The following is a 23,496-nucleotide window of genomic DNA, read 5'->3' as shown; positions in this document are numbered from 1 at the left end:
CACCTGATGTAATATTCTTAATGGAAACAAAAAACGCAAATGCTTTTGTTGAAAAAGAACTTGATTTTCTGAATCAATATAATCATTTTCTTGTTCCCCCCGAGAGACCAAGTAGCGGTGGTCTGGCTCTCTATTGGAAGAATGACTTAAGGCTCAACGTGCGCAGCTCTAACAAGAACATCATTGATACTGAAATCTCGCATAAAGGCGTCTCTTTCTTTGGTTCGTTCGTTTACGGAGAACCTGATACCTCCAAGCGATATTTGGTTTGGGATCAGATACGAGATATTGCAGAGAACAGAGATGCACCATGGTTTCTCACCGGTGATTTCAATGAGATCATCAACAATAACGAGAAGGAAGGGGGACCCTTACGAGCTGAGGGCACCTTTGCGGCGTTCCGCAATCTGCTAGCACAGTGTGACCTCTTTGACCTTAAGCACTCGGGTAATCCGCTCTCTTGGCGAGGAAAGAGACATACTCATCTCGTGTTCTGCAGACTGGATAGAGCCATGGTTAACAGTCTCTGGTCCGAAAAATTCCCTACGGCTAGGAGTCATTACATGGAGTTCAATGGTTCTGATCATCGGCCCCTTCTGTCTATCTTTGACTCCAAACGTAAGAAGAGCAGCAGAATCTTTCGTTATGATAGACGACTAAAAGATAACCACGAAGTAAAAGAGTTGATCTCCAAGATATGGAGATCGGCTAAGAACCTGCACTCTGAGCTACGATTGGCCGAGATACGAACAGCTCTAGTAGCTTGGAGTCGAGAGAAACATCAGAACAGCAAGGAAAACATCGAGAGGCTGAAAAAGGAGTTGGATGATGCACTAAGCTCTCTGGTAGGAGATGATGAACTCATTTTTCGTTTGAACAAGGAGCTATTAGCTGCATACAAAGCGGAGGAAGATTTTTGGCGACAACGGAGTCGAATCATCTGGCTGGCATCAGGTGACACAAACTCAAATATTTTTCCATGCAGTATCGACGGGGAAGAAGGCCCGAAACCGCATCTCAGTCATAGAGGATACCGAAGGAAACTCCTTTTACGAAGAAGAAGCTATAGCAGCCCAAATCGCCGTTTATTACCGGAATCTCTTCACATCAGCGTCAATGCCATCATCTGCTGAAGAAATTGCAGCCATCATCAATGAGGCCATCAAACCGTGTGTTACGCCTGAGACAAACGCACAGATTATAACAATTCCGTCCAATGCAGAGATACGGGAGGCTCTTTTCTCTATCCACCCGGACAAGGCTCCGGGACCGGATGGCTTCTCGGCCTGTTTTTTCCAATCGAATTGGGATACAATAGGCCAAGCTATATGCAAGGAAGTGCAGGCTTTTTTCTGACAGGGGAACTACGACAATCAACAAACCATACCTTCGTCAGGCTCATTCCAAAGATTCCAGCACCAACAAGCGTTGCGGACTACAGGCCAATTGCGTTATGTAACGTCACCTACAAGCTGATTTCCAAGATACTTTCCCTTAGGCTCAAACCTATCCTCCAATGCATCATCGGGGAAACACAATCAGCTTTCATCAAGGATCGGGCCATTTCGGATAACGTTCTTATTACTCACGAGCTGCTCCACTACTTAAAGAACTCATAGGCAAAGAAGAACTGCTCAATGGCGGTGAAAACTGACATGAGCAAAGCATACGACAGATTGGAATGGGAGTTCATCAGACTCGTTTTCGAACGACTGGGATTCGATGCTGTATGGACGAGTTGGATTATGGAGTGTATTTCCTCGGTATCCTATTCTTATCTACTTGACGACTCTGCTCATGAGTATGTTATGCCCTCTCGAGGCATTCGACAAGGAGACCCGCTCTCCCCGTATATCTTCATACTTTGTGGGGAGGTTCTTTCGGGTCTCTGCCGACAGGCGCAAGCAAGTGGACACATGACGGGGCTTAGAGTATCAACACATTCCCCGAGAATCAACCATCTCCTTTTTGCGGACGATACTATGTTTTTTCTCAAGACTGATGAAGAAAGCTGTGCCACACTAAGCAACATCTTGCGTAAATACGAGACTGCATCCGGCCAAATGATCAACTCGGCCAAATCCTCTATCTCCTTTTCCTCGCAAACCCCGCAGGAGGCACGGCAACGTGTCCACTCTTACCTCGGGATCGAAAAAGAAGGTGGAGTTGGCAAATATCTAGGACTCCCGGAGCACTTTGGACGACGCAAGAAGGATCTTTTTACGAACATAGTAGAGCGTATACGACAACGAGCAAGCAGCTGGTCCTCACGACAACTAACACCAGCGGGGAAACTGGTTATGTTGAAGTCGGTCCTCTCAGCCATCCCCACTTATGCAATGACATGCTTCCAGCTGCCAGTGAGCCTTTGCAAACGAATACAATCGGTCCTCACAAGATTTTGGTGGGACTCGTGTGAAGAGAAGAGGGGGATGTGTTGGGTATCTTGGGAGCGGGTCACAAATCCGAAAGACATGGGTGGACTCGGCATAAGGGACATTCAACTTTTCAATACGGCCCTGCTAGCCAAGCAGGCTTGGCGTATTGTTACAAAACCGGAGGGACTCTTGGCAAGGGTACTTGTGAGTAAATATTGCAGGAACCTCCCCTTTCTAACTGTGAAACTCCCAAAAGAATGCTCTCATGGTTGGCGGAGTATAATTGCAGGGAGGGATCTTTTGGTCTTGAAACTGGGTTCAGTTGTAGGGGATGGGGAGTCTATTAATGTTTGGAAAGATGCTTGGTTGAGTACTGATACTCCCAAGAGACCATATGGACCACCCCCAGAAAAATTCCAAGACCTTAGAGTGTCTGATTTCCTTACACGTGAGACTAAGGAATGGAATATTGGGATGATAGAGCAAGTGTTCCCACAGCTGCTTGACGAGATTACTCTTCTGAAACCAAGTATGACGGGCGGAAAAGATGGAATTGCTTGGCTAGCATCCCGCTCTAGTACGTATACGACGCGCTCTGGTTACTATACGGCTGCAGAAAACGAACTACAACAACTACAACAAGAGACGACTAGGCCAGATAGAGACTGGAAAAAACTTCTATGGTCAGGACGCATCTCACCTAAGATTCAGCTCTTTCTATGGAAGGCAACACAAGGGGCTCTGGCAACAGGAGCAAACCTGCAACTCAGAGGCCTACTGCAGCATACGACTTGCATTCGATGTGGAGAATTAGAGACAGAAGCACACATTCTTCTCCATTGTGAATTTGCAAGGAAAGTCTGGTCATCCACGCTTTTCCAGCTTCAATTCGAACCAACTGACTACGAAGAATTTGCCGACGCCTTAGGAGCGCTAAAGAAGGCAAATTGCCTGCCTCCAATGGGAGTCTTGTCTGATTTATTTCCTTGGGTATGCTGGTATATTTGGATTGCAAGAAACCAGTTAGTCTTTGAAGGGAGAACCATCTCACCGGAGGAAACTGTATCACAAGGTGTATTCAGAGCTCGAGAGTGGCAAATGGCTCAACCTGCAGTAGTAAATAAGCCCCGACAAATGGACAGATTAATGATCATGCCCGATCTGGATGATCTACTAATCTGTTGTTCAGATGCAGCTTGGAACCAGGAACTTCGAATGGCGGCTTTTGGGTGTTTTTTCAAAACCAGACAGGACGTCGTCATCTATCAAACCTCTCGAGTGGAAAGGAGCGTCTCTTCACCCCGAATTGCAGAAGCTCTTGCACTAAGGTTTGCTCTCTTCACAGCCCTCTCCCAGGGCTTCTACAAAATCTGTGTCAAAACAGATTGTCAAACGCTCCTAGCAGCGATCAGATCACAGTCTCCTCCGGCGGATCTCTACGGAATCATCCAGGACATTGATCATCTATCCCTTTCTTTTACTGCTTGCTCTTTTAAATTTCTAGATCGTCTTTCAAACTCTGCAGCTGATTGCCTTGCAAAATCTGCACTCTGTAATGTTACTCATCCTCTTCCCTAGTTAGGGATAGAGAAGTTTCTAATATAAGTATGTGTTCAAAAAAAAAAGAAAGAACAAGTGTTATATGAAACCCAAGTGAAAAAAGTTCAATATTTTATTTAATAAACGTCTACATATTATAGTGCTGCAGGGGGAATTTATACAATAATCCTATCAGCTCATAACCTTCTAGGGTCAAATTCAAAAACGAGAATAAAATAAATGAAAAGTTGGCTTGAAAAGTTGACTTTATTCCAAGTTCTTGACTTCCTTGAGCAATTGATCTTGTTTCTTTTTTTTAGAATCGTCGAGCTTCGGTAGTGGTAAACAGAACTTGGAGTTAGTGGACACGAATCTATTAAACAGATTGCTCTTGAACGGATCCACTGCGACCTCTAGGGTCCAGCTCCGGTTACCTCTGTCCAAGGGTTTAAATACTATGTAGTCTTCGTTGATAACTACTCTAGGAATAGCTGGTTGTTTCCTTTAAAACAGAAGTCGGATTTCTTCTCTGTTTTTGTTGCTTTCCAAGCGTTGGTTCAGAATCTCCTTTGTACTAAGATTGGATCATTTCAATGTGATGGTGGTGGAGAATTTATTAGTAATCAATTCCTTCTTCACCTGCAACAAAATGGGATACAACAGCTTATTTCATGTCCTCATACGCCACAACAAAATGGTTTGGCAGAACGGAAACACAGACAAATTGTTGAGATTGGACTGTCACTGCTGTTTCAAAGTCGAGTGCCTCATAAGTTTTGGGTAGAGGCTTTCTTTACAGCAAATTATCTGAGCAACAGGTTACCTCACAGTGCTTTGGACAAGACACTGAGCCCACATGAGATCCTGTACAAAAGAGCTCCAGCTTACTCTGCTTTGAAAGTATTTGGGTGCGCCTGTTATCCTACACTCAGAGACTACTCAAAGAACAAGTTTGATCCCAGGTCACTGAAGTGTGTTTTCTTGGGTTACAGTGATAAGTTCAAAGGCTACAGGTGCTTACTACCCTCAACCGGAAGAGTCTACCTTAGTAGGCATGTCACATTTGATGAAAGTGACTTCCCCTACTCAAATCATACAAACTTCTTCAAGCGCCTACTAATACTGCATTAATGGAAGCTTGGTACAAAAGTCAGACTGCCTCTACTCAGCCTCAACAAGACGGCAATGATCAGACACCACCAGTGGGTCCAGTAGCAACTTCTCGACTGCGTCACAAACCACAAGCTCCTACGCAAAGTCACTCAACACAAAGCCCACCCAGTCCAATCTCGTCAAGTATCTCTGCAGACACTGAAGCACCATCAGCCTCTCAACTCAGTACTGCAGCTACAATAACGACACCTCCAAGTCAAACTCAGCTTCAAAGAACTACAGGACATAGTATGGTGACAAGAGCTAAAGCAGGGATCATCAAACCCAACCCTCGCTACGCCTTGTTAACTGTAAAAGACTCTTGTCCTGAGCCGAAGTCTGTAGCAGAAGCTCTTAGTCATCCCGGCTGGAACAACTCTATGCACGAGGAATATGACAACTGTATGATCACTAATACATGGTCTTTGGTACCTTACAAGCCAGAGATGCATGTTCTTGGTAACAAATGGTTACACAAGAAGAAACTGAATGCGAAAGGAAAGGTGGAGAAGCTCAGATCACGTCTTGTTGTTCAAGGTTGTGGTCAGGAAGAAGGAGTAGACTACTGGGAGACATTTATCCATGTAGTTAGAACAGCCACCGTACGTTTAGTACTTCACACAGCTACGGTTTTAGGCTGGGATATCAAGCAAATGGATGTGTCTAATGCGTTTCTTCACGGAGAGCTAGCAGAGACTGTATATATGAAACAACCGGCTGGGTTCGTTGATGATTCAAAACCAGATCACGTGTGTCATCTCCACAAATCTCTATATGGACTGAAACAGTCGCCGCGAGCCTGGTTTGATAAGTTCAGCAACTACCTATTGGATTTTGGATTCAGTTGCTGCATCAAAGATGCGTCTCTGTTTGTGTACTCAAAGGGTAAAGATGTTATCATGCTTCTATTATATGTTGATGATATGTTGGTGACAGGAAATAACTCTGAAGTTCAGCAGAGGTTTCTCAAAGACATCCACACTCAGTTCCGCATGAAGGATCTTGGTCAGATGAGCTACTTCTTGGGAATTCAAGCCAAGTTTCATGATGGCGGTCTATTCCTATCTCAAGAAAGATATGCCCTCGATATTTTGGAAGCTGCAGGGATGAGCGATTGCAATGCAGTGGCCACACCATTACCTATCCAACTGAACAAAGTGCCTCGCCAAGATCGTCCCTTCGAGAATCCAGGCTATTTTCGAAGTCTCGCGGGAAAACTGCAGTATCTCACTCTAACCAGACCTGATATACAGTTCTCCGTCAACTATATATGTCAACAGATGCATGCTCCGTCTGTTGCTGACTTCAACAACCTGAAGCGCCTGTTGCGTTATGTGAAAGGAACCTCTCAACTGGGCATCAACTTCAGTAAACAGACAGACTTCACCCTCCGTGCCTACAGTGACAGTGACTGGGCCGGATGTTCGAAAACCAGGAGATCAACGGGAGGCTTCTGCACCTTCCTTGGCAACAACATCATCTCCTGGTCCTCAAAGAAGCAGCCGACTGTGTCTAGAAGCTCAACAGAGGCAGAGTATCGGTCATTATATGAGACAGCGTCAGAGCTCAGTTGGTTGTGCTCCATCATAAGGGAGATGGGGATTCCTGTGTTTAAAACTCCGGAACTATACTGTGACAACTTGTCAGCGGTTCACTTGACTGCTAATCCTCGGTTTCATAAGAGGTCCAAGCACTTTGAGCTTGACTATCACTATGTGCGCGAGAGGGTTGCTTTGAAAGCTCTCATCGTCAAGCATGTCCCTGCTTCTCACCAACTGGCAGATATATACACTAAGTCTCTCCCCTACACGGCATTTGACAAGCTCAGAGTCAAACTTGGCGTATGCTCACCACCTACACCAAGTTTGAGGGGGACTATTAAACAAATTGCTCTAAGCGACACCGTTTGCAGTAAAGAGAAAGAGAAGGAAAAGATGGGCCTCGAATATTCTAAGCCCAATGCAGAAGTGAGAAGCCCAGACAGTCAAGTGACCAAGCAACGGTTAGAATTCAAAGATGAGAAGAAGAGAGTCAAAAGCAAAGGACAGATGACGTTGAGTTGCAGAGATGATAATGGTGTGAGTTTGTACAACAGATTCTCAGCCATTGATTCTGAAGAAGAATAGGATCTTGCCATCTGTCTAGAACCTCTAGGTTTTCATTACTTGTATAAATAAACTCTTATTGTAACTGAGAACAAGCAATGAGAAAGTAATGAAATTACAGTAAACAGAGTATTCATCTTCTTCATTCATAAATCTGATAACTCCTTTAGAATCTAGTGGTTTTTATGTGTGACCTTCCTTTTGACTTATCATGGTCGAGGGGATGGCTTAGTCAAGGTTGGAGTCACCGTCGATGGGGATGTATGGGTGGGCCACTTTCCTTTCTAGCACGATTCATGGGTAAGTGGAAGTACTACTTTCGGAACCCAGAACCTATAACATTTTGAAAAAAAATTTCATCTCGCTTTTTTTCTCAAAAAGAAAAAGATACAAACACGCCATCATTACTATTGTTTTCGTTCATAATATCTTTAACTGCTAGTCTGCTATCTAAACAATTAAATAATCTCATTTTTTTCCGAGAAAGTAGGGGTGGGTATTCGGATACCTGTTCGGATCGGATATTTCAGATTTTCGGGTATTTCGGTATAAGGATATAGCACATGTTCAGGTATTTCTGTACTTCGGATCGGGTTCGGATATTTTTAGTTCGAGTTCGGTTATTTCGAAACGGATTCGGATATTTAGATTTTAAAAGAAAAAATAAATAACTTTCATTTTTTAAGTTTCTTATATTTAAAAATATAGATTTCACTTAACTGATTTTTCTATTCTTTTATAGATTCAATGATTAATAGATTTGGAGATAACATTTCAAAAAACATATATATTAATTTAACTATTATTTTTAAGCTTTGGATGTAACTTTTACTAATACATGAAACAAAAAGTTTAACATGCATTTTAAATGAATATCAATTTATTTTTTCATAATTATATATATACTATATGATCTTAAAATATGTTTAACATCAATATGAATATTTTAAATAAAATGATATATGTAAACTAGAAATATAAAGATAAATATACATATGTTCGGTAATCTTCGGATATCCATTCGGGTTCGGATATTATTCGTTCGGATTCGAATATCCAGTTTCTCCTGACTTAACACCCGTTCGAATATTTTACTACATTCGAGCCGAAGTCGGGTTCGGGTGTAGTTTCGGGTATCAGAACAAGAAACAATTAAATAATCTCGACATCACAATGGGAGGAAAGTAACCGATCAAACCACTCAACCTTCCCCATATATAACCTCTACTCTACTTCTATCCATTTCGATCATTTCACACCAAATTTCCTTTCATTTTTTGTTCTAAAGACTAGGCATGGGCATTCGGGGTCCCAATCGGGTTTCGGTTTTATCCAATCGGGTTTCGGTTTTTCGGGTTTATCAAAATCAGCCCCATTCGGATTATTTGAAAGTTCGGTTCGGTACCGGTTCGGGTTCTATCGGGTTCGGGTTGGGGTTAGTAAATCTTCAAAGAACCGGTACAACCCAATATACTTTCGGGTTCGGGTCCCAATCGGTTTTTTGATTTAAAAATATCCGATTTATACCTATTTTGTAACCAAAACCTAAGTAAAATTGGTTTGTTTTGGTTTCAAATACCTAATTTGTACCTCTTTGTAACTAAAACATAAGTAAAATCGATTTAAAATTAAGAAACGAACATCAACCATGATAATTCAAAATTAAACGAAAGAAAAACATATTTATTGATAAAAGAAAACTAAATAAATAAAATCATAAAATGAAAACCACGACCTCATGAAATGAGAAACATTGTTTAATGAAAATAAAATCTAAATCTAAATATTTCAAAATTTAACAGCCACCTTTAACCATCAACCTTCATATAATAGAACCACCAATATTTATGTAATACATAAATATTTTAGATGTTCAATATATCTTAATGTATTTTGAACACATATTAGAAATTGAGATCATATTTGGTATAAGACCTTTCTAGGGTTTTGAATGTTTCGGGTTCTATCGGATATCCATTTAAATTCGGGTTCGGTTCAGATAATACCCATAACCCGAAATACCAAAAAACAAGATCCATTCGGTATTTAAGTCGGGTTCGGATCGGTTCGGATTCATTTTTATCGGATCGGATTCGGTTCGGATTTTCGGGTTCGGTTTATTTGCCCAGCCCTACTAAAGACGTTGAGTTCAATCTCTATCTCAGATCCTCATAATATAATAATACTTTTTGTTACAAATATATCATAATTGATTCTTTTTTTGTCTTTTTATTTGCAAAAAGTGGTAACCACATAATTTTTGCAAAAAAATCTGAAATAATAAAAACTAATCTCAACATTGTTTTGTGAAAAAAAATCTATAAAATGGAAAATCTACGTGACCAGGCCTCAAAGTCTATACTTTTACTTCAAAATAGATTGTGGATAAAGAAATATTTTACATGCTGGTTGAAATGTACGAAAATGCAATGTTTTCATAAAATTGGCAACAATAACATTCAACAAAGTAACACAAATTAAGTAACACAAATTAAGTAACTTAAAAAAAAAAAAAAACTTAAAACCTAGACGCAGAGGATGGCACTTATATCACATCACACACAAAGCCACAAAGTCTTAACTTATAGAAAACAAGACCGTCTCACATTTTCAATCTTGCCTTCTTACTTCTTCGTAAGTTGCCGACGGAGAAGACTTGACTGGAAAGATTCTGGTACCACTATTTCCAGCGGCGGCAGAAGAAACTCCGATGCCTTCTCCACCGTCTACGCCTCCATGTCTCTCCTTTTCCAGTCTCTTCTTCCTCATCATCATCTTCTCCTTTTGCTTCTTCTGCATGACTTGTAGTTGTGCGTAGTTTGCTCCCATCGAAGACATTTTGTGTTCTGTTTCAGTTATGTAATTAGTTTGATTATTATTATTATGACAAAAAGGAAGTGTTGTAAAAGGATTAAGCACTGAAGGATGAGTTTGGCAATGATGAAGAGAAGAATCGTTATTTATAGAGAAACGACCGTTCTTTAGAGCAGCAGCAATGGTGATATTATGTTGGCTCTATAACCTAGATATTTTTATATTATTTTATTATTATTTTTTTCAATTTAAAAAAAAAAAAGGAAACAGCCAATCACAGACTCTGAAACCTGTGCACAGTAACGTTACTCCCAGAAGATTGATCCTTAGTGAAGAGGTAGAAGAGGTTTTGTTGGCACTAGAACCAAAAAACATGGGACCTACAGCATTTTATACTAATTTATTTTTAGCTAAGGATTCGTTTGTTTTCACCGTTGCAGGTGGTCTTATGACCGTTTGGTCATGATTCCATTTTAATCATTCTGCTTCTCCACGCTCGTTCTCTTTTTCCTTTTCTCTATTTCCTTTCTTTAATTGATTAATTCTCTGACTTGGACCTATATTGCCGACTAAAAATTTTAGTTTATTTTTTTTCGGTCGGCTAAAGAGAATTTAAGCTTAAAATTAGTTTAACGTAAATGATCCTTTGTACTATGCCTTAAGAAAACGTGTATGATCTCCAAAATACTAAAACTCTATGTTAATCTGTGTACATCTTCCAAATAAACTGCCAAAATAAATTATTTTCTGATTTTGAAACTATTTTTTTACCAATTAAAAGCAATTTGTCGTACAAAGCACATATGAAACTGTTTTGACTTTTTTTTTTATATATTTTCCATTATCTAAGATGAACTCTTCAATTCCGGATGCATAGATGAGAAGGTAGCTCTCGTATTTCTTTTCCCATAAACTTCTCACTAGATTTGAACCCGCACATCCGTGCGGGTGTTGTATCAATTTAGTAGTAAATTTAAATTTGTATGAAATAAATAATTGTGTTATGTAAACTGAAAATTAATATTTAGATTTGAGTAACACATAACCAAAAATTACTTTTAAAGCTTTTTATTTTATATTTAAATTTGCATATTTTATAAATATTTTCATGTTTGGTGATATATATTTATTAGTTGATTTAATATCAATTAAATATTATAATATTTAATATTGAGATATACTTACAATGAAGTAAATATAGAGGTGCAAAGTATACGAAGTCAATGAGACTAAATAAAGTTTTAGAGATATTTTTATTTCATTTTACATGTGTTTAAATAAAGTTAAAAATGTAGTAAATGATTAATTATATGAATCATATATATAATAAATCAATTATCAAATCTAGTAAATATATTTTAGAATCAAATTAAATAACAATTAATAAAATTTCCGTTAAATATGATCAATAGGAGAAGTTGTTTAGATTTTTTAGCGACATAAGATGGTTTCATTGTTAATAGGAAGAATATGTTAATATTAATTCAGTTTATTAGACTACTTATTAGATGGTCTAGTTATGACTTTTTTACAGTAGATAAAATTGTACTTCTCTTTTAATAGAGAAGATATCCCTCCAATTTACTATACCAGATTTGTTCATAAAAATTGTCATTCTCCTTTTCATCTGTAAAACATCATTTTCCAATCTTATAGGTAATTCTGTAGTAATAAAAAAGTGTTATAAAAAAACAAAAAAATAGTTTAATTCATGCATTAGTTATTCGTGAGCGAGACAGAATATACATTTGAGTTTAAATCAGATTAGTTAGCATAACCCTGTTTTTGGACAATCAGCGTAACCCACTAGATCTAGTTTTAGAGTTTTAATATAAAAAAAAAAAACGTAAGTGAAAAAGGTGACACACATTAATCTAAGATTAAATTAGAAGGGAGGCGTTAACTAACTATGGTGACAGGTATAAATGTGTAGACTTTGTTAAGTGATCACGATATACAAAAGAAAACCACCGTGATTTAGCGTTTCCGGCCGGCGGAGTGGCTCCCATAGCCACCGCCGGTCCGGCTCTTTTTAATTTTTTTTATGCTTTTGCTTCTTCTAACTTATTTATAGATGTAACTTCAGCTTCGGCGTCATCCTCTTCTCGATGGACGTCCGACTTTTTGCCTTCGCCGCTGTATCTGTTACTTGTAGGGACAGGATTCACATCCTCCCACAAGGCCCGAATAATAGATGACCCGGCCCACTGACGACTCTGCGTCGGCCCGACTCCCGACAGAACGGCGCGGCAAAGCCCGTTGAGTTGAAGTAACGACGCCCGGCCCACGGGCGAAAAGCCCATCGAGCTTAGGTCACGAAGATTAGGTCATGGGATCAAGAGGACGTCAGCTATAAAAGAGGACGAAGGGACAACGAGGAAAGGATCCGAAATCACGCTCACTCACTTGGCGGCTAGAATTAGGGTTTTCATCTTGTATTCTCGCCGTTGTACTTTTCTGACCGACAGCTTCCGAGCTCCGGTCTCTCTTCCTCACCGTTTGTTTCCTCTTTTGTACACCGACTAAACTCTTTCTCATCTGAATAAAAACGTCTTCGACTAAACCCACAATCGAAATCTGTCTACTTTAGCATAGAACCGTTTTCCGATCAAACAGTTGGCGCCCACCGTGGGGCAAAGCGAAGTAACGTCAACACCAGATGGGATCGATTAACGACGGTTCCACCTCCGGCGAAGAGCAGGATGCTCGTGAGCCGACTCCAACCCCAACACCGGCGACTCCCTTGCCGGTGCCACCACCAGCATCTATCGACACCATTATGGCGCGTCTAGCTCAACAGGACGCCGCCCAAAAGGCAGTAACCGACCAGCTCACTGCTCTCGCTGCTCTCATCGCCCCCCTCGCCGCGAACGCCGACGCAACGACGGCAGCGTACCGGCGACAACTTTTCGCCACCGAGAGGACGGCCGGCGCCTTACCTACTCAAGACGACGCTCCCGACGCCGACGACCGCGTGCCAGCGCAGACAACCAACGCTCGTGGAGACGCCTCCGACGTGCAAACCATCAACGAGCTCGCGGCGCTCAAGCAGTCCATCCTCGACATCAGCTCGCAAATACACCACGTGACAACATCTGCTCCGCAGATCGAACGCGTCCTCGCCGAGTCTCTCCGAACCCCATTTTCCGCGAAGATAACCAATGTTAGGCTCCGAAAAATGGACAAGCTCCGCTTGCCGACTTTCGACGGACTCTACGACCCGACGGTCCATGTCACATCGTTCAACATCGCTATGCGCCGTGCAAATCTCTCCGACGAAGAGAAAGACGCCGGCTTTTGCCAGCTCTTCGTCGAAACCCTAGAAGGAACGGCTTTGGCTTGGTTCACCGGCCTCAAAGAAAACTCTGTCAACAGCTTCCATGACCTCTCCACCGCCTTCCTGAAGAACTATATCATGTTCACTCGCGAGGAAGCAACCGCTTCCGATCTGTGGAACCTAACCCAAGCCAACGGTCAGAGTCTCCGCGACTTCATGGAAAAGTTCAAATCTGTCGTCTCGAAGATAGACATCCCCGACCAGATCGCCGTCGAATCCTTGAAAAACACCCTTCACCTCAAGTCTACTTTCCGAGCCGACCTTTACCGACACCCGACGCGTTCTCTCGCAGATGCCATAGCGCGTTCCCATAACTTCATAAAAATGGAGGAAGACACGAAGGCAATCATCGGACGACAGAACGCTGCAAAAGACGCAGCAGCAAAGCAGAACTCAGCTAAGACGAGTGATAACCGACAGGAGCCGAGGCAACATTCCTCCGGCAATCCCAAGCGCAACTTCGCGTACGCCGTCGCTGACGAAGCGGATCCCGCGTCTACTGCCGCAGTCCGAGAAAAAGGGTGGAACGTCTACAACCGCCCGTCTTCCGAGAACGATCTGAAAGGCCCAACGTCGCCCGAGTCCTCGGGTCCTAACGCACCCCCTTCCCGCAAGTACTGCGCCTATCACAAAGTCGACACTCACAACACGAATGAGTGCAACGTTCTCTACAAACAGTTCTTGTCATCCGTGGAAAGTGGAAAGCTGGAGATCGAGCCACCCCCCAAACCAAAGCCCAAGAACGGCAAGAGCTGGAGCAAAAACAAGGAAAAGAAGTCTCAGAAATCCAAAGAGAAGCAACCTCAAGCCAAAGCAGACGACGAGGATGCTCAGGATAAAGACGACTCATCGGCTGACGAAGAACAGCCGAGGAACCGTCGGCGAGTAGAGGTCATCCTCTCCAAAATAAGTGACTCTTCGGACGACGAGCAGACTGCGCAGACTTCTCCCCGAGTAAACGCTACCGACGCAGAAGGGACCGACCTTCGGACTTTGCTAAAGAGAAAGGCCGCAACTGCAGCGATCCTCGTACCCACCGAAGCTCCGTCCTACGGTCCCACAGATAGCGCGTCCAAATCCCGAAGGATCGATCCGGATCACCCTTTCCAAGTTTCCGATCTACGCGATAGCCTCAACTCTAGGGTTGACGACCTGAGGATAAAGCTCAACCGTTCCAAACGATCTGACCTGCGTAGGCACTTGGAAAAAGCGAAAGAACGCCATTCCACTACCACTGCAGACGACACTGGGACTAACGACCTCCGCGAACAGATCGAATCTCGACGCAGAAGTCGCTTCCCCCGGATCAGCGTAATCATGGGAGGATCCCCCCTCTGCGGTGACTCCGTCAGAGCAGTCAAAGACTACAGGCGACAAGCCGTTACCTCCAGACGTTGGCCTTCGTCTGCTGGAGACGACCATCAAATAACATTTTCCAACGCCGACGCACGGGGCGTCCACATGCCTCACAACGATCCACTCCTCGTCGACATCGGGATCGGAGAATGTCAAGTCACCAAAGTCTTGATCGATACCGGGAGCTCGGTCGATCTCATCTTCCGCCACACGCTGGATAAGATGGGCGTTGATCTGCAGAACATGAAACCATCTTCTCGCACCCTTACCGGATTTAACGGAGCTTCGGAGCAGATGCTCGGTACGATACGCCTCCCCGTCTATGCAGGAGACATCGTTCGCACGGTGAAATTCTCCGTTATACAAGCTAGAGCGCCGTATAACGCGATTCTTGGCACCCCCTGGCTCCATGCAATGAGAGCCATTCCGTCGTCTTACCACCAGTGTGTCAAGTTCCCGGGCAAGGACGGCAGTACGCAAACCATCCGTGGAGACCAGCAGGCCGCGAGAGAAATACTCATTGCAACGGTGAAACTCCAGCAATCCGTATCCCTCATCAACTCCGTCTCCAAACCTATCCATAAAGTATACCCTCAGAAGGAAGAAATCCGCGAGGTCCCGCTCGACGTAAACGACTCGACAAAGGTCGTACGAATCGGCGCTTTTCTCTCGGATGAAATGCAAACCCAGATCACCTCTTTCCTCCGAGAGAATGCCTCAACATTCGCCTGGTCCGCAGCAGACATGAAGGGAATCGATCCGACTATAACCTCGCACGAGCTGAACGTCGACCCCACTTTCAAACCAATCCGGCTGAAAAGGCGTAAACTCGGGCCCGATCGATCGAAAGCAGTCAACGAGGAAGTAGACCGATTACTCGCAGCAGGATCCATCACCGAGGTCCGGTACCCCGAGTGGTTAGCAAATCCGGTTGTCGTCAAAAAGAAAAACGGGAAGTGGCGCGTCTGCGTAGATTTCACCGATCTCAACAAGGCATGCCCGAAAGACAGCTACCCACTCCCCCATATCGATCGACTGGTCGAGTCAACAGCAGGCAACGAACTGCTTACCTTCATGGATGCCTTCTCGGGGTATAATCAAATAATGATGCACCCCGACGACCGAGAGAAGACCGCTTTCATCACTGATCGGGGAACCTACTGCTACAAGGTCATGCCTTTCGGCCTGAAGAACGCTGGAGCGACTTACCAGCGCCTCGTCAATAAGATGTTTGCTGACAGACTGGGCAACACCATGGAAGTATACATCGATGACATGCTAGTCAAATCGCTTCACGCGAGCGATCACCTCGACCATCTGCGCGATTGTTTCACGACGCTAAACGAGTATGGGATGAAACTCAACCCGGCCAAATGCACATTCGGCGTCACCTCGGGCGAGTTCCTCGGATATATAGTGACCCAGCGAGGCATCGAGGCCAACCCGAAGCAGATATCAGCAATCCTCGACCTACCCAGTCCAAAGAACAGTAGAGAGGTGCAGCGTCTAACGGGCAGAATCGCGGCCCTCAACAGGTTTATCTCCCGATCAACCGACAAGTGTCTTCCTTTCTACGAGTTGTTGCGAGGGAACAGACGATTCGTATGGGACGATAAGTGCGAAGAGGCATTCTCTCAACTCAAGCAATACCTCACTACACCCCCAGTCCTCGCGAAACCGGAAGTCGGTGATATCCTGTCTCTTTATATCGCAGTCACTTCTTCAGCAGTTAGCAGCGTCCTCATCCGAGAAGACCGAGGCGAACAGAAACCCATTTTTTACATCAGCAAACGCATGACCGAAGCGGAAACCCGCTACCCAACTCTGGAGAAAATGGCCCTTGCTGTCGTTACCTCGGCTCGTAAACTCCGACCCTACTTCCAGTCACACAGTATCGAGGTTCTCTCCAACCAGCCTCTACGGACGGTGATGCAGAACACGAATCAGTCAGGAAGATTGACTAAATGGGCAATGGAACTTAGCGCTCACGACATAACGTACAAGAACCGCACGGCGGCCAAGTCACAAGTCCTTGCTGATTTCCTCATCGAGCTCACGCCAGAGCTCGAACAAGACCTCGTCCTACCCAGTAACAACTGGATATTGCACGTGGACGGTTCCTCCACGAACAAAGGCTCGGGCGCAGGCGTCCAGTTGCAGTCGCCAACCGGAGAATTGATCCGACAATCCTTCACCTTCGGTTTTAACGCTTCAAACAACGAGGCAGAATACGAGTCTCTCATTGCGGGACTCCGTCTCGCCCAAGCAGTCAAAGTTAAACGACTAAGCGCGTATTGCGACTCCCAGCTTGTCGTCAGTCAGTACCACGGAGATTACGACGTACGAAACGACCGAATGGATTCCTACCTTCGCATCGTCCAAGACCTAGCCAAAGGTTTCGAGTTCTTTGAACTAACGAAAGTCCCCCGTGGGGAGAACATCTGCGCAGACGCTTTCGCTGCCCTCGGTAGCAAGCTCCACGATCAAGTAAAGCGGACGATTCCAATCCACCGAATCGAGAAGCCCAGCATTGATCAGGAAGGAGGGACCGTTGCTTCGGTCACCGAAGCGGCATCTCCCATTGACGATTCCCCCACGATGATTGACGATGATCAAACAACCGACTGGCGTCTCGAGTTCATTAACTTCCTCGCCCATGGAACGTTACCCACGGATAAATGGGAAGCAAGGCGATTAAAGCGACGCAGCGCGCATTACGTCGTCACCGAAGGTGAGCTCCACCGATGGACCGCCACTAAAGTTCTCCTCAAATGTATCCATGGCGAACAGACGAGGCTCGTTATGGCCGAAACCCACGAAGGCGCGGCAGGTAATCACTCAGGAGGACGAGCTCTCGCTCTGAAGATCAAGAATCTCGGTTTCTACTGGCCGTCAATGAACACAGATTGCGACTCCTACGTTCGTCACTGCGACAAATGCCAACGCCACGCTTCTACGATCCACAGTCCGACCGAACTCCTCCGAACCATGACCGCACCATACCCTTTCATGCGGTGGGGAATGGACATCATTGGCCCATTGCCGAACTCCAGGCAAAAGCGCTTCATCCTTGTCTTAACTGACTATTTCACAAAGTGGGTGGAAGCAGAGGCATACGCAAACGTCACCGACAAAGAAGTACAGAAGTTCGTCTGGAAAAACATCATTTGCCGTCACGGACTTCCTTATGAAATAGTCACCGACAATGGATCCCAATTTATCTCGCACAACTTCCGTGAGTTCTGTGAGAAATGGAGAATCCGTCTCAACACCGCGACGCCGAGGTACCCGCAGTGCAACGGACAAGCCGAGTCAACGAACAAAACCATCATCGATGGTCTGAAGAAACGACTCGACCTCAAAAAAGGATGCTGGGCAGACGAACTAGATGGCGTTCTATGGTCTCACCGCACGACACCTCGGGGAGCAACACAAGCTACCCCCTTTTCGCTAGCATACGGGGTTGAGGCAATGGCACCAGCCGAGGTTAACGTCACCAGCTTAAGACGTTCCAAGATGCCTCTTCACAACGAGATCAACCGAGACATGCTCCTCGACGCTCTGGACAATATCGAGGAAAGACGCGACCAAGCGCTACTATAATAAGAAGGTTCGATCCCGACCTCTCGAACTCGGAGACCTCGTCCTACGCAAAGTGTTCGAAAACACTAAAGAGTGGAAAGCCGGCAAATTAGGCGCCAATTGGGAAGGCCCGTACAAGATTACACAAGTCATAAGGCCCGGAGTTTTCCGACTTGAAACTTCTCATGGAGACGCAGTACCTCGCGCTTGGAACTCCATGCATCTACGACGCTTCTACTCGTAAGGTGATCGCCACCAAAAAAAAAAAAAAAAAAAAAAAAAAAAAAAAAAAAAAAAAACCCGGGCAAGTGCATCCTTCGGTCACTCTTGCCCGTGCAACCGAGTAAGTGCACTTCACGGTCACTCTTACTCACAAAACCCGAACTACGAATGGCTTGATCCTCATCCGAGGTACGTAGGCAGCCTTAACCGGTCCAGCTGTAACAAAAAAAAAAAAACCTTCTCCGAGAAGAAAATCCCATAACACGAGGGTCCGTCCCCTCATAGCGATATCTATACGCGAGCTCGGCCCAGTCCTCTCGCAAACGTACAACGATGCTCGCCCCGTCGGCGAATGAGTCCTGATCAGACACATATTCGCGGGAACACGGTCGTGTCGCTACCGCTAGTCGTGCGCCCGAGACAATGACTCTGTTATTTCGTAATTTGTAAAGCAACGGTTTGGCCAACCAAAAACTTTGGGATTACTTCGAAATCAATAGAACCGTCAATGTCTGAAATTTTCTCTAAGTTTAAAAGAGTCCACAATCATCTTCACATTCTCAAAAGAAGAAATGACGAAGATTAAGACAACGAACGGACGTTCGTCACAACAAAAGTCGGGATTCAACCCACCTAAAAGAAAATCATCGTTTGTCCAAAGTCGAACCAATCGACAGGCAAATCAACAAAGTGCTACAAGTTTTAAAGGCGAAGCCTCACGAGGCATAAAGGAAAAGAGTAGCAGGAACGGTCCGAAAACAATGACCAAAACAATAAAAGGGAAAGGAAAGGCAGTTCAATCCTCAGCAGGATCCTCAGTCGCATCCGGTCCTTGCTCCTCGGGCCTCTGAGCCTCCGTCCTCTGCCCTCCGGATCCACGTTCCTCGTCTTCACCTCGTCCACTCGGTTCCGCTGGCGCCTCGAGATCGGTACCATCTCCTTGTTCCTGATTGGAGAGAACCCCCTGGTCCTCAACCTCTTCCTCGCTTTGATCGTTCGCTTGATCCTCAGCAGAGGAGTCCGACATGAGAAGAATCGGAGATCCCTTCTCGGCTACGTCAGAAACTGTCCCCTTCTCCAAGGCCTCTTTTTCCAGAGTTTGATCAACGGGAGTCGGAGCACCAGCAAGATCGTCTACTGAAACCACCTCTCGGGGAGGATCTTCACCGAGCTCCCGGCCTCCACAGCCTTCAGCAACCGAGTCCGAAAGAGCAGCCGCGTCTTTCGGGTCGATCAGATTGGAGTTGGACCCGAAGGTATTAAGGCCGGCGAGCATCCTCTCATCGACAAACTGAGAGGGCAACACGAGTGGAGAGAGAGCAAGATCGCTTTCTGGAATATCTCCCACGTTGAGCTCCTTAGCTGCCTGATCGTACTCCTTCTCCCGAACCGCAAACATATCGATGGTATCCTGCGGAATGTCGCGGCCTGCTTCCAGCAGAACCTCAAGGCAAGACCTCGTCCCATACGCCTGATTATACATGGCGGTGGCATCATCGAAAGGTCCGCGACGCTTCTCCCGGTCCATGATGTTGCGGAAGCGCCTGTTGCATTTCGCGATCATTTCAGTCTGAACGCGAATCCTCTCCTGCGTCACCTCGAAGACTCGAGAACGCTTCAGTCGTTCGATCTCCCTCGCCTGGTGCTCGATCTTCCTCTGGTGCTGCTCGACGATCTTTGCCTGATCCTTCTCCATCTCTTCTTCCTTTTCCTTCATCAGGGCTATCTCAGTTTCAAGGATCCCCACGGTCTCTTGAGCAGTGCCCAACGCGGCCTCGGTAGTAGCCAACTTCTCCTTCTGAGCCTTTCGACGAGAGATCGCGCGGGACGCCTTCTCTTTGAGCTTGTCAGTTTCGGCCGTCCACTCGGCTTTCTTCCTCTTAATAAAAGCATCTTTGGCCGCCACCAATTCTCGGAGCGTCGCAGCTCGGTGCGAGTCGCCTTAAGCTCGGAATCGTACAACTCTACGAGGAAGTTCATGCTCCCGTCGCTCTGCAAAACGAAAAATCGAAGATATGATTAGCACTTCTCCAAAATGAAAGATCAAACAGCAACACTTCATGCTAAATCAAAGAAAAGGAGAACCGTTACCCGAAGTCTGGCTTGGGCAGCATCGGTATACTCTTTTCTGAAGATAAGATCGTTCAGGAGCAATGGGCGAGGACCACCATTAATCTGACTCACCAACTCCGCGCATTTGTCCGGAGCATAAATAAGGGGGGTCGTCCCGTCGTACTCGAACCGTACTTTATCGGGGAACTCTGGAGGACCTCTCTTCGGAGCAGCGCTCCGAACATTCGGAGTCTTAGAAGTCGACGGCTGCACCATGGCCATCGTAGGAGCCGGAGCTGGCGGGTCCTCGCTTTGAACACCTCCATCGCTAGGACCCTTCTTCTTCTTTCTCCTGTTCAATAGAAGCCGCGCTTCGGGGGAAGCGTCTTCCGCCTCTTCTGAGGGATCAGCAACCGCATTTTCGCCAACATCCTCCTGAGATTTGGCCCCTTCCTGGGAGAGCGGTCCTTCGCTGACTTTGCCTTCCTTCTTTTTTCTTCTTAGGAGGGCCCTCACTCCCCGGATGTTTGGCGGGCTCATCCTCTTGATCCCCTTCAGCCAGAGAATCGCGCCGGGACCTCTTTTTTCCCTTCTTTTTTGACGGACCGGGAGTTGCCACCGGAGCATCCTCGGAACCCCCTCCAGCCTGCTGAACATCTACGGTCGGATCCCCAGTCGGAGAGTCTCCACCACGAGTCGGGGATCCATCCCTCGAGACAACCAGCGGGGGGCTTTCGACAACTGGCGCCGCCAAGCGCGGGGGATCGGCCCTCGGAAGACTTAGCTGAGCCCTTATCAGCTCGCTCAAATTCGGTTGAGGCCTCATCTTCCTAGCTTCGTTGATCAGTTTCTGAACACGCGTGGTGAAAAGCGAGAGACGTCTTTTACCAGGAACGCCAACCGAGGGAATGCTGGAATCCCAATCCCCTGTAAGGAGATACGAAAAGGAGGTTAATCGTTGGAGCAAGCCCCCCTCAACCTTGAAAACAAAAACATAAGTGAAGGAAAGGGAGCAATACTTACTTCTCGATATCCTATTGATGCTCCTGCGAATTCTCTCCCGAGTAATCGTGCTCCAGTTCTCCTGACGAAGCAAAGCAACCTCGCGAGCACTCGCGATAAAATCCTCCGGGTATGTAGCAGACGTCGGATGGTCAACTGCACAAATGACAAACACGAAGAAAAAGCAGAAGGTTAGCAACCCGGAGACACATCTCAGATAATCAAAGCGATCTACCAATATCAGGGTTCCATAGGACCCGATAGTCGTCGTTGGGAGGATCCTCGAAGGCCGACTCGTCTGCCCTAATGTAAAAGTAGTGCCTTTGCCAGTCATTCGTCTTGCTCGGATACCCGGTGACCACGTTATAGCTCGGGCGCATCTTGACAACCCAAAGCCCATCGTTCATCGTCTGAACGGATGTTAATTCCTCGAAGACTCGAACACTTAGCGACACGTCGTTCTCAGCAGCCATCACCATCAGTGCTACGGCTAGTCGGTACGATCCGTTCAGAAACTGACTTATCGCCGCGTCCCGACGTCTCGCGTATGAAGTCACCAATCTAGGAATCGGGAACCACAACTTGGTGTCCTTCTGGAAATAGGACTCGTAGACGCACTGATAGCCGAGCGGAGGAGACCACGGTCTCTGATCCGACGAAGGTATCAGGAAAGTCACCCCGGTCCCTCGGAAATCCCGGAGTAGCTTTTTCACGCTGCTCGCTGTCGATCGAGTTCCTTCCACATTGCTCCAATCCTGCCCCACCACGTCAGGAGAACGGATAAATTCAGGAGGCAAGGCTGAGAGTTCCTCGAAGATTCCTTCGGGGAAAAAGACCATCGGAATACAGGCAGGAACGGGATCTCGGTCTTTCGCTCCCCCTTGACCATCCCTCCCGCACTCTCGGGTCCGAGAAGCCGTCCCTTCTCTCTCTTCCCTGTGAAGCTGCGCCGACTCGGATACTAACAGCCTCTGCGCACGGTCCATATTCACAGTATCCATCATCGCCTCTCGATGGATTCGCTCGGCCTCGCCTCCGATTCCCGCAGGGTCAGATCCACTCGCTATCTTCTTCCCTTTCTGCTCCCTCGTTAATTTCCGACTCGCCGACATACCGCTATATATTCTACAACAACAACTAGAGAGAGAAGTGGAGGAGAGAGAGAAAAGTACCTGGTCTCGCGGAGAAGAAATGAGAGAAATGAAAGGGGAGGGCGCTATATATAGGAGAGAGGGGTTCGCGTCTAATCGAGGCGTCATAATTAGGTCTACCTGGGCCTAATTGGGCCTTGATTAGACATTAATTGCCTCATTAAACCAACGCGTCGCTTCGTCTTCTCGGAGAACCGGAGTAAACCGTAACGAACCGTCGGTTTAAACCGACAATCACCAGACCGAAACACCGGTCCGATTTCCCCGCGATAACCAAAACTAACCGGAAAATCCAACGGTTTAGAGAGAATTCGATACCGATCTCCAAACCAACAAATTAAAACTGCAGCACCGAGTGGACGTCGACATCGAAACGGTTCACCCCCGCGTCACCGTAACTCGGTTCATCTATCATTCAAACCATCTCCTTCACAATTCATCGAGCTCGGCCCGCGCCTCCCATCAATAAACTGGGGGGGGCTTACTGTAGGGACAGGATTCACATCCTCCACAAGGCCCGAATAATAGATGACCCGCCCACTGACGACTCCGCGTCGGCCCGACTCCCGACAGAACGGCGCGGCAAAGCCCGTTGAGTTGAAGTAACGACGCCCGGCCCACGGGCGAAAAGCCCATCGAGCTTAGGTCACGAAGATTAGGTCATGGGATCAAGAGGACGTCAGCTATAAAAGAGGACGAAGGGACAACGAGGAAAGGATCCGAAATCACGCTCACTCACTTGGCGGCTAGAATTAGGGTTTTCATCTTGTATTCTCGCCGTTGTACTTTTCTGACCGACAGCTTTC

General features: G+C 46.0%; 3 protein-coding genes across 3 annotated transcripts; 1 reads left to right on the top strand and 2 right to left on the bottom strand.

The window, feature by feature from the left end:
• Positions 1 to 20: 20 nt before the first annotated feature.
• On the top strand, positions 21 to 1,356 carry LOC108833472 (uncharacterized). Its single transcript, XM_018606889.1, has 2 exons — positions 21 to 870; positions 986 to 1,356. The coding sequence occupies exons 1-2, from the start codon at positions 21 to 23 to the stop codon at positions 1,354 to 1,356; spliced, it is 1,221 nt and encodes a 406-aa protein (XP_018462391.1).
• Positions 1,357 to 9,589: 8,233 nt separating this feature from the next.
• On the bottom strand, positions 9,590 to 10,133 carry LOC108851924 (uncharacterized). Its single transcript, XM_057008144.1, has one exon. It carries the CDS (start codon positions 10,010 to 10,012, stop codon positions 9,785 to 9,787), a length of 228 nt encoding a protein of 75 aa, XP_056864124.1. The 5' UTR covers positions 10,013 to 10,133; the 3' UTR covers positions 9,590 to 9,784.
• Positions 10,134 to 19,281: 9,148 nt separating this feature from the next.
• On the bottom strand, positions 19,282 to 22,651 carry LOC130511308 (meiosis-specific protein ASY2-like). Its single transcript, XM_057008230.1, has 6 exons — positions 21,775 to 22,651; positions 21,561 to 21,695; positions 21,154 to 21,464; positions 20,577 to 21,089; positions 20,427 to 20,477; positions 19,282 to 20,364 (listed from the first exon to the last, which is right to left on the bottom strand). The coding sequence occupies exons 1-6, from the start codon at positions 22,649 to 22,651 to the stop codon at positions 19,282 to 19,284; spliced, it is 2,970 nt and encodes a 989-aa protein (XP_056864210.1).
• Between the last annotated feature and the right edge of the window lie 845 nt (positions 22,652 to 23,496).

The sequence above is a fragment of the Raphanus sativus genome, chromosome 4, assembly GCF_000801105.2.
Source record: "Raphanus sativus cultivar WK10039 chromosome 4, ASM80110v3, whole genome shotgun sequence".
In the NCBI taxonomy this organism is placed as follows: domain Eukaryota; kingdom Viridiplantae; phylum Streptophyta; class Magnoliopsida; order Brassicales; family Brassicaceae; genus Raphanus; species Raphanus sativus.
Note: the sequence above shows the minus strand (reverse complement) of the source record. Positions and strands in the feature narration are given on the sequence as shown.

What these genes read in the sequence shown, in the direction of transcription:
- LOC108833472 (XM_018606889.1), top strand. Translation starts at nt 21, where the DNA reads ATGGAAACAAAAAACGCAAATGCTTTTGTTGAAAAAGAACTTGATTTT. An exon ending in AGATGATGAACTCATTTTTC is followed by an intron (nt 871 to 985) that starts GTTTGAACAAGG and finishes TTTTCCATGCAG; the next exon opens with TATCGACGGGGAAGAAGGCC.
- LOC130511308 (XM_057008230.1), bottom strand. Translation starts at nt 22,651, where the DNA reads ATGTCGGCGAGTCGGAAATTAACGAGGGAGCAGAAAGGGAAGAAGATA. An exon ending in CCTATGGAACCCTGATATTG is followed by an intron (nt 21,696 to 21,774) that starts GTAGATCGCTTT and finishes TCATTTGTGCAG; the next exon opens with TTGACCATCCGACGTCTGCT. An exon ending in CTGCCCAAGCCAGACTTCGG is followed by an intron (nt 20,478 to 20,576) that starts GTAACGGTTCTC and finishes TTCGTTTTGCAG; the next exon opens with AGCGACGGGAGCATGAACTT.
- LOC108851924 (XM_057008144.1), bottom strand. Translation starts at nt 10,012, where the DNA reads ATGTCTTCGATGGGAGCAAACTACGCACAACTACAAGTCATGCAGAAG.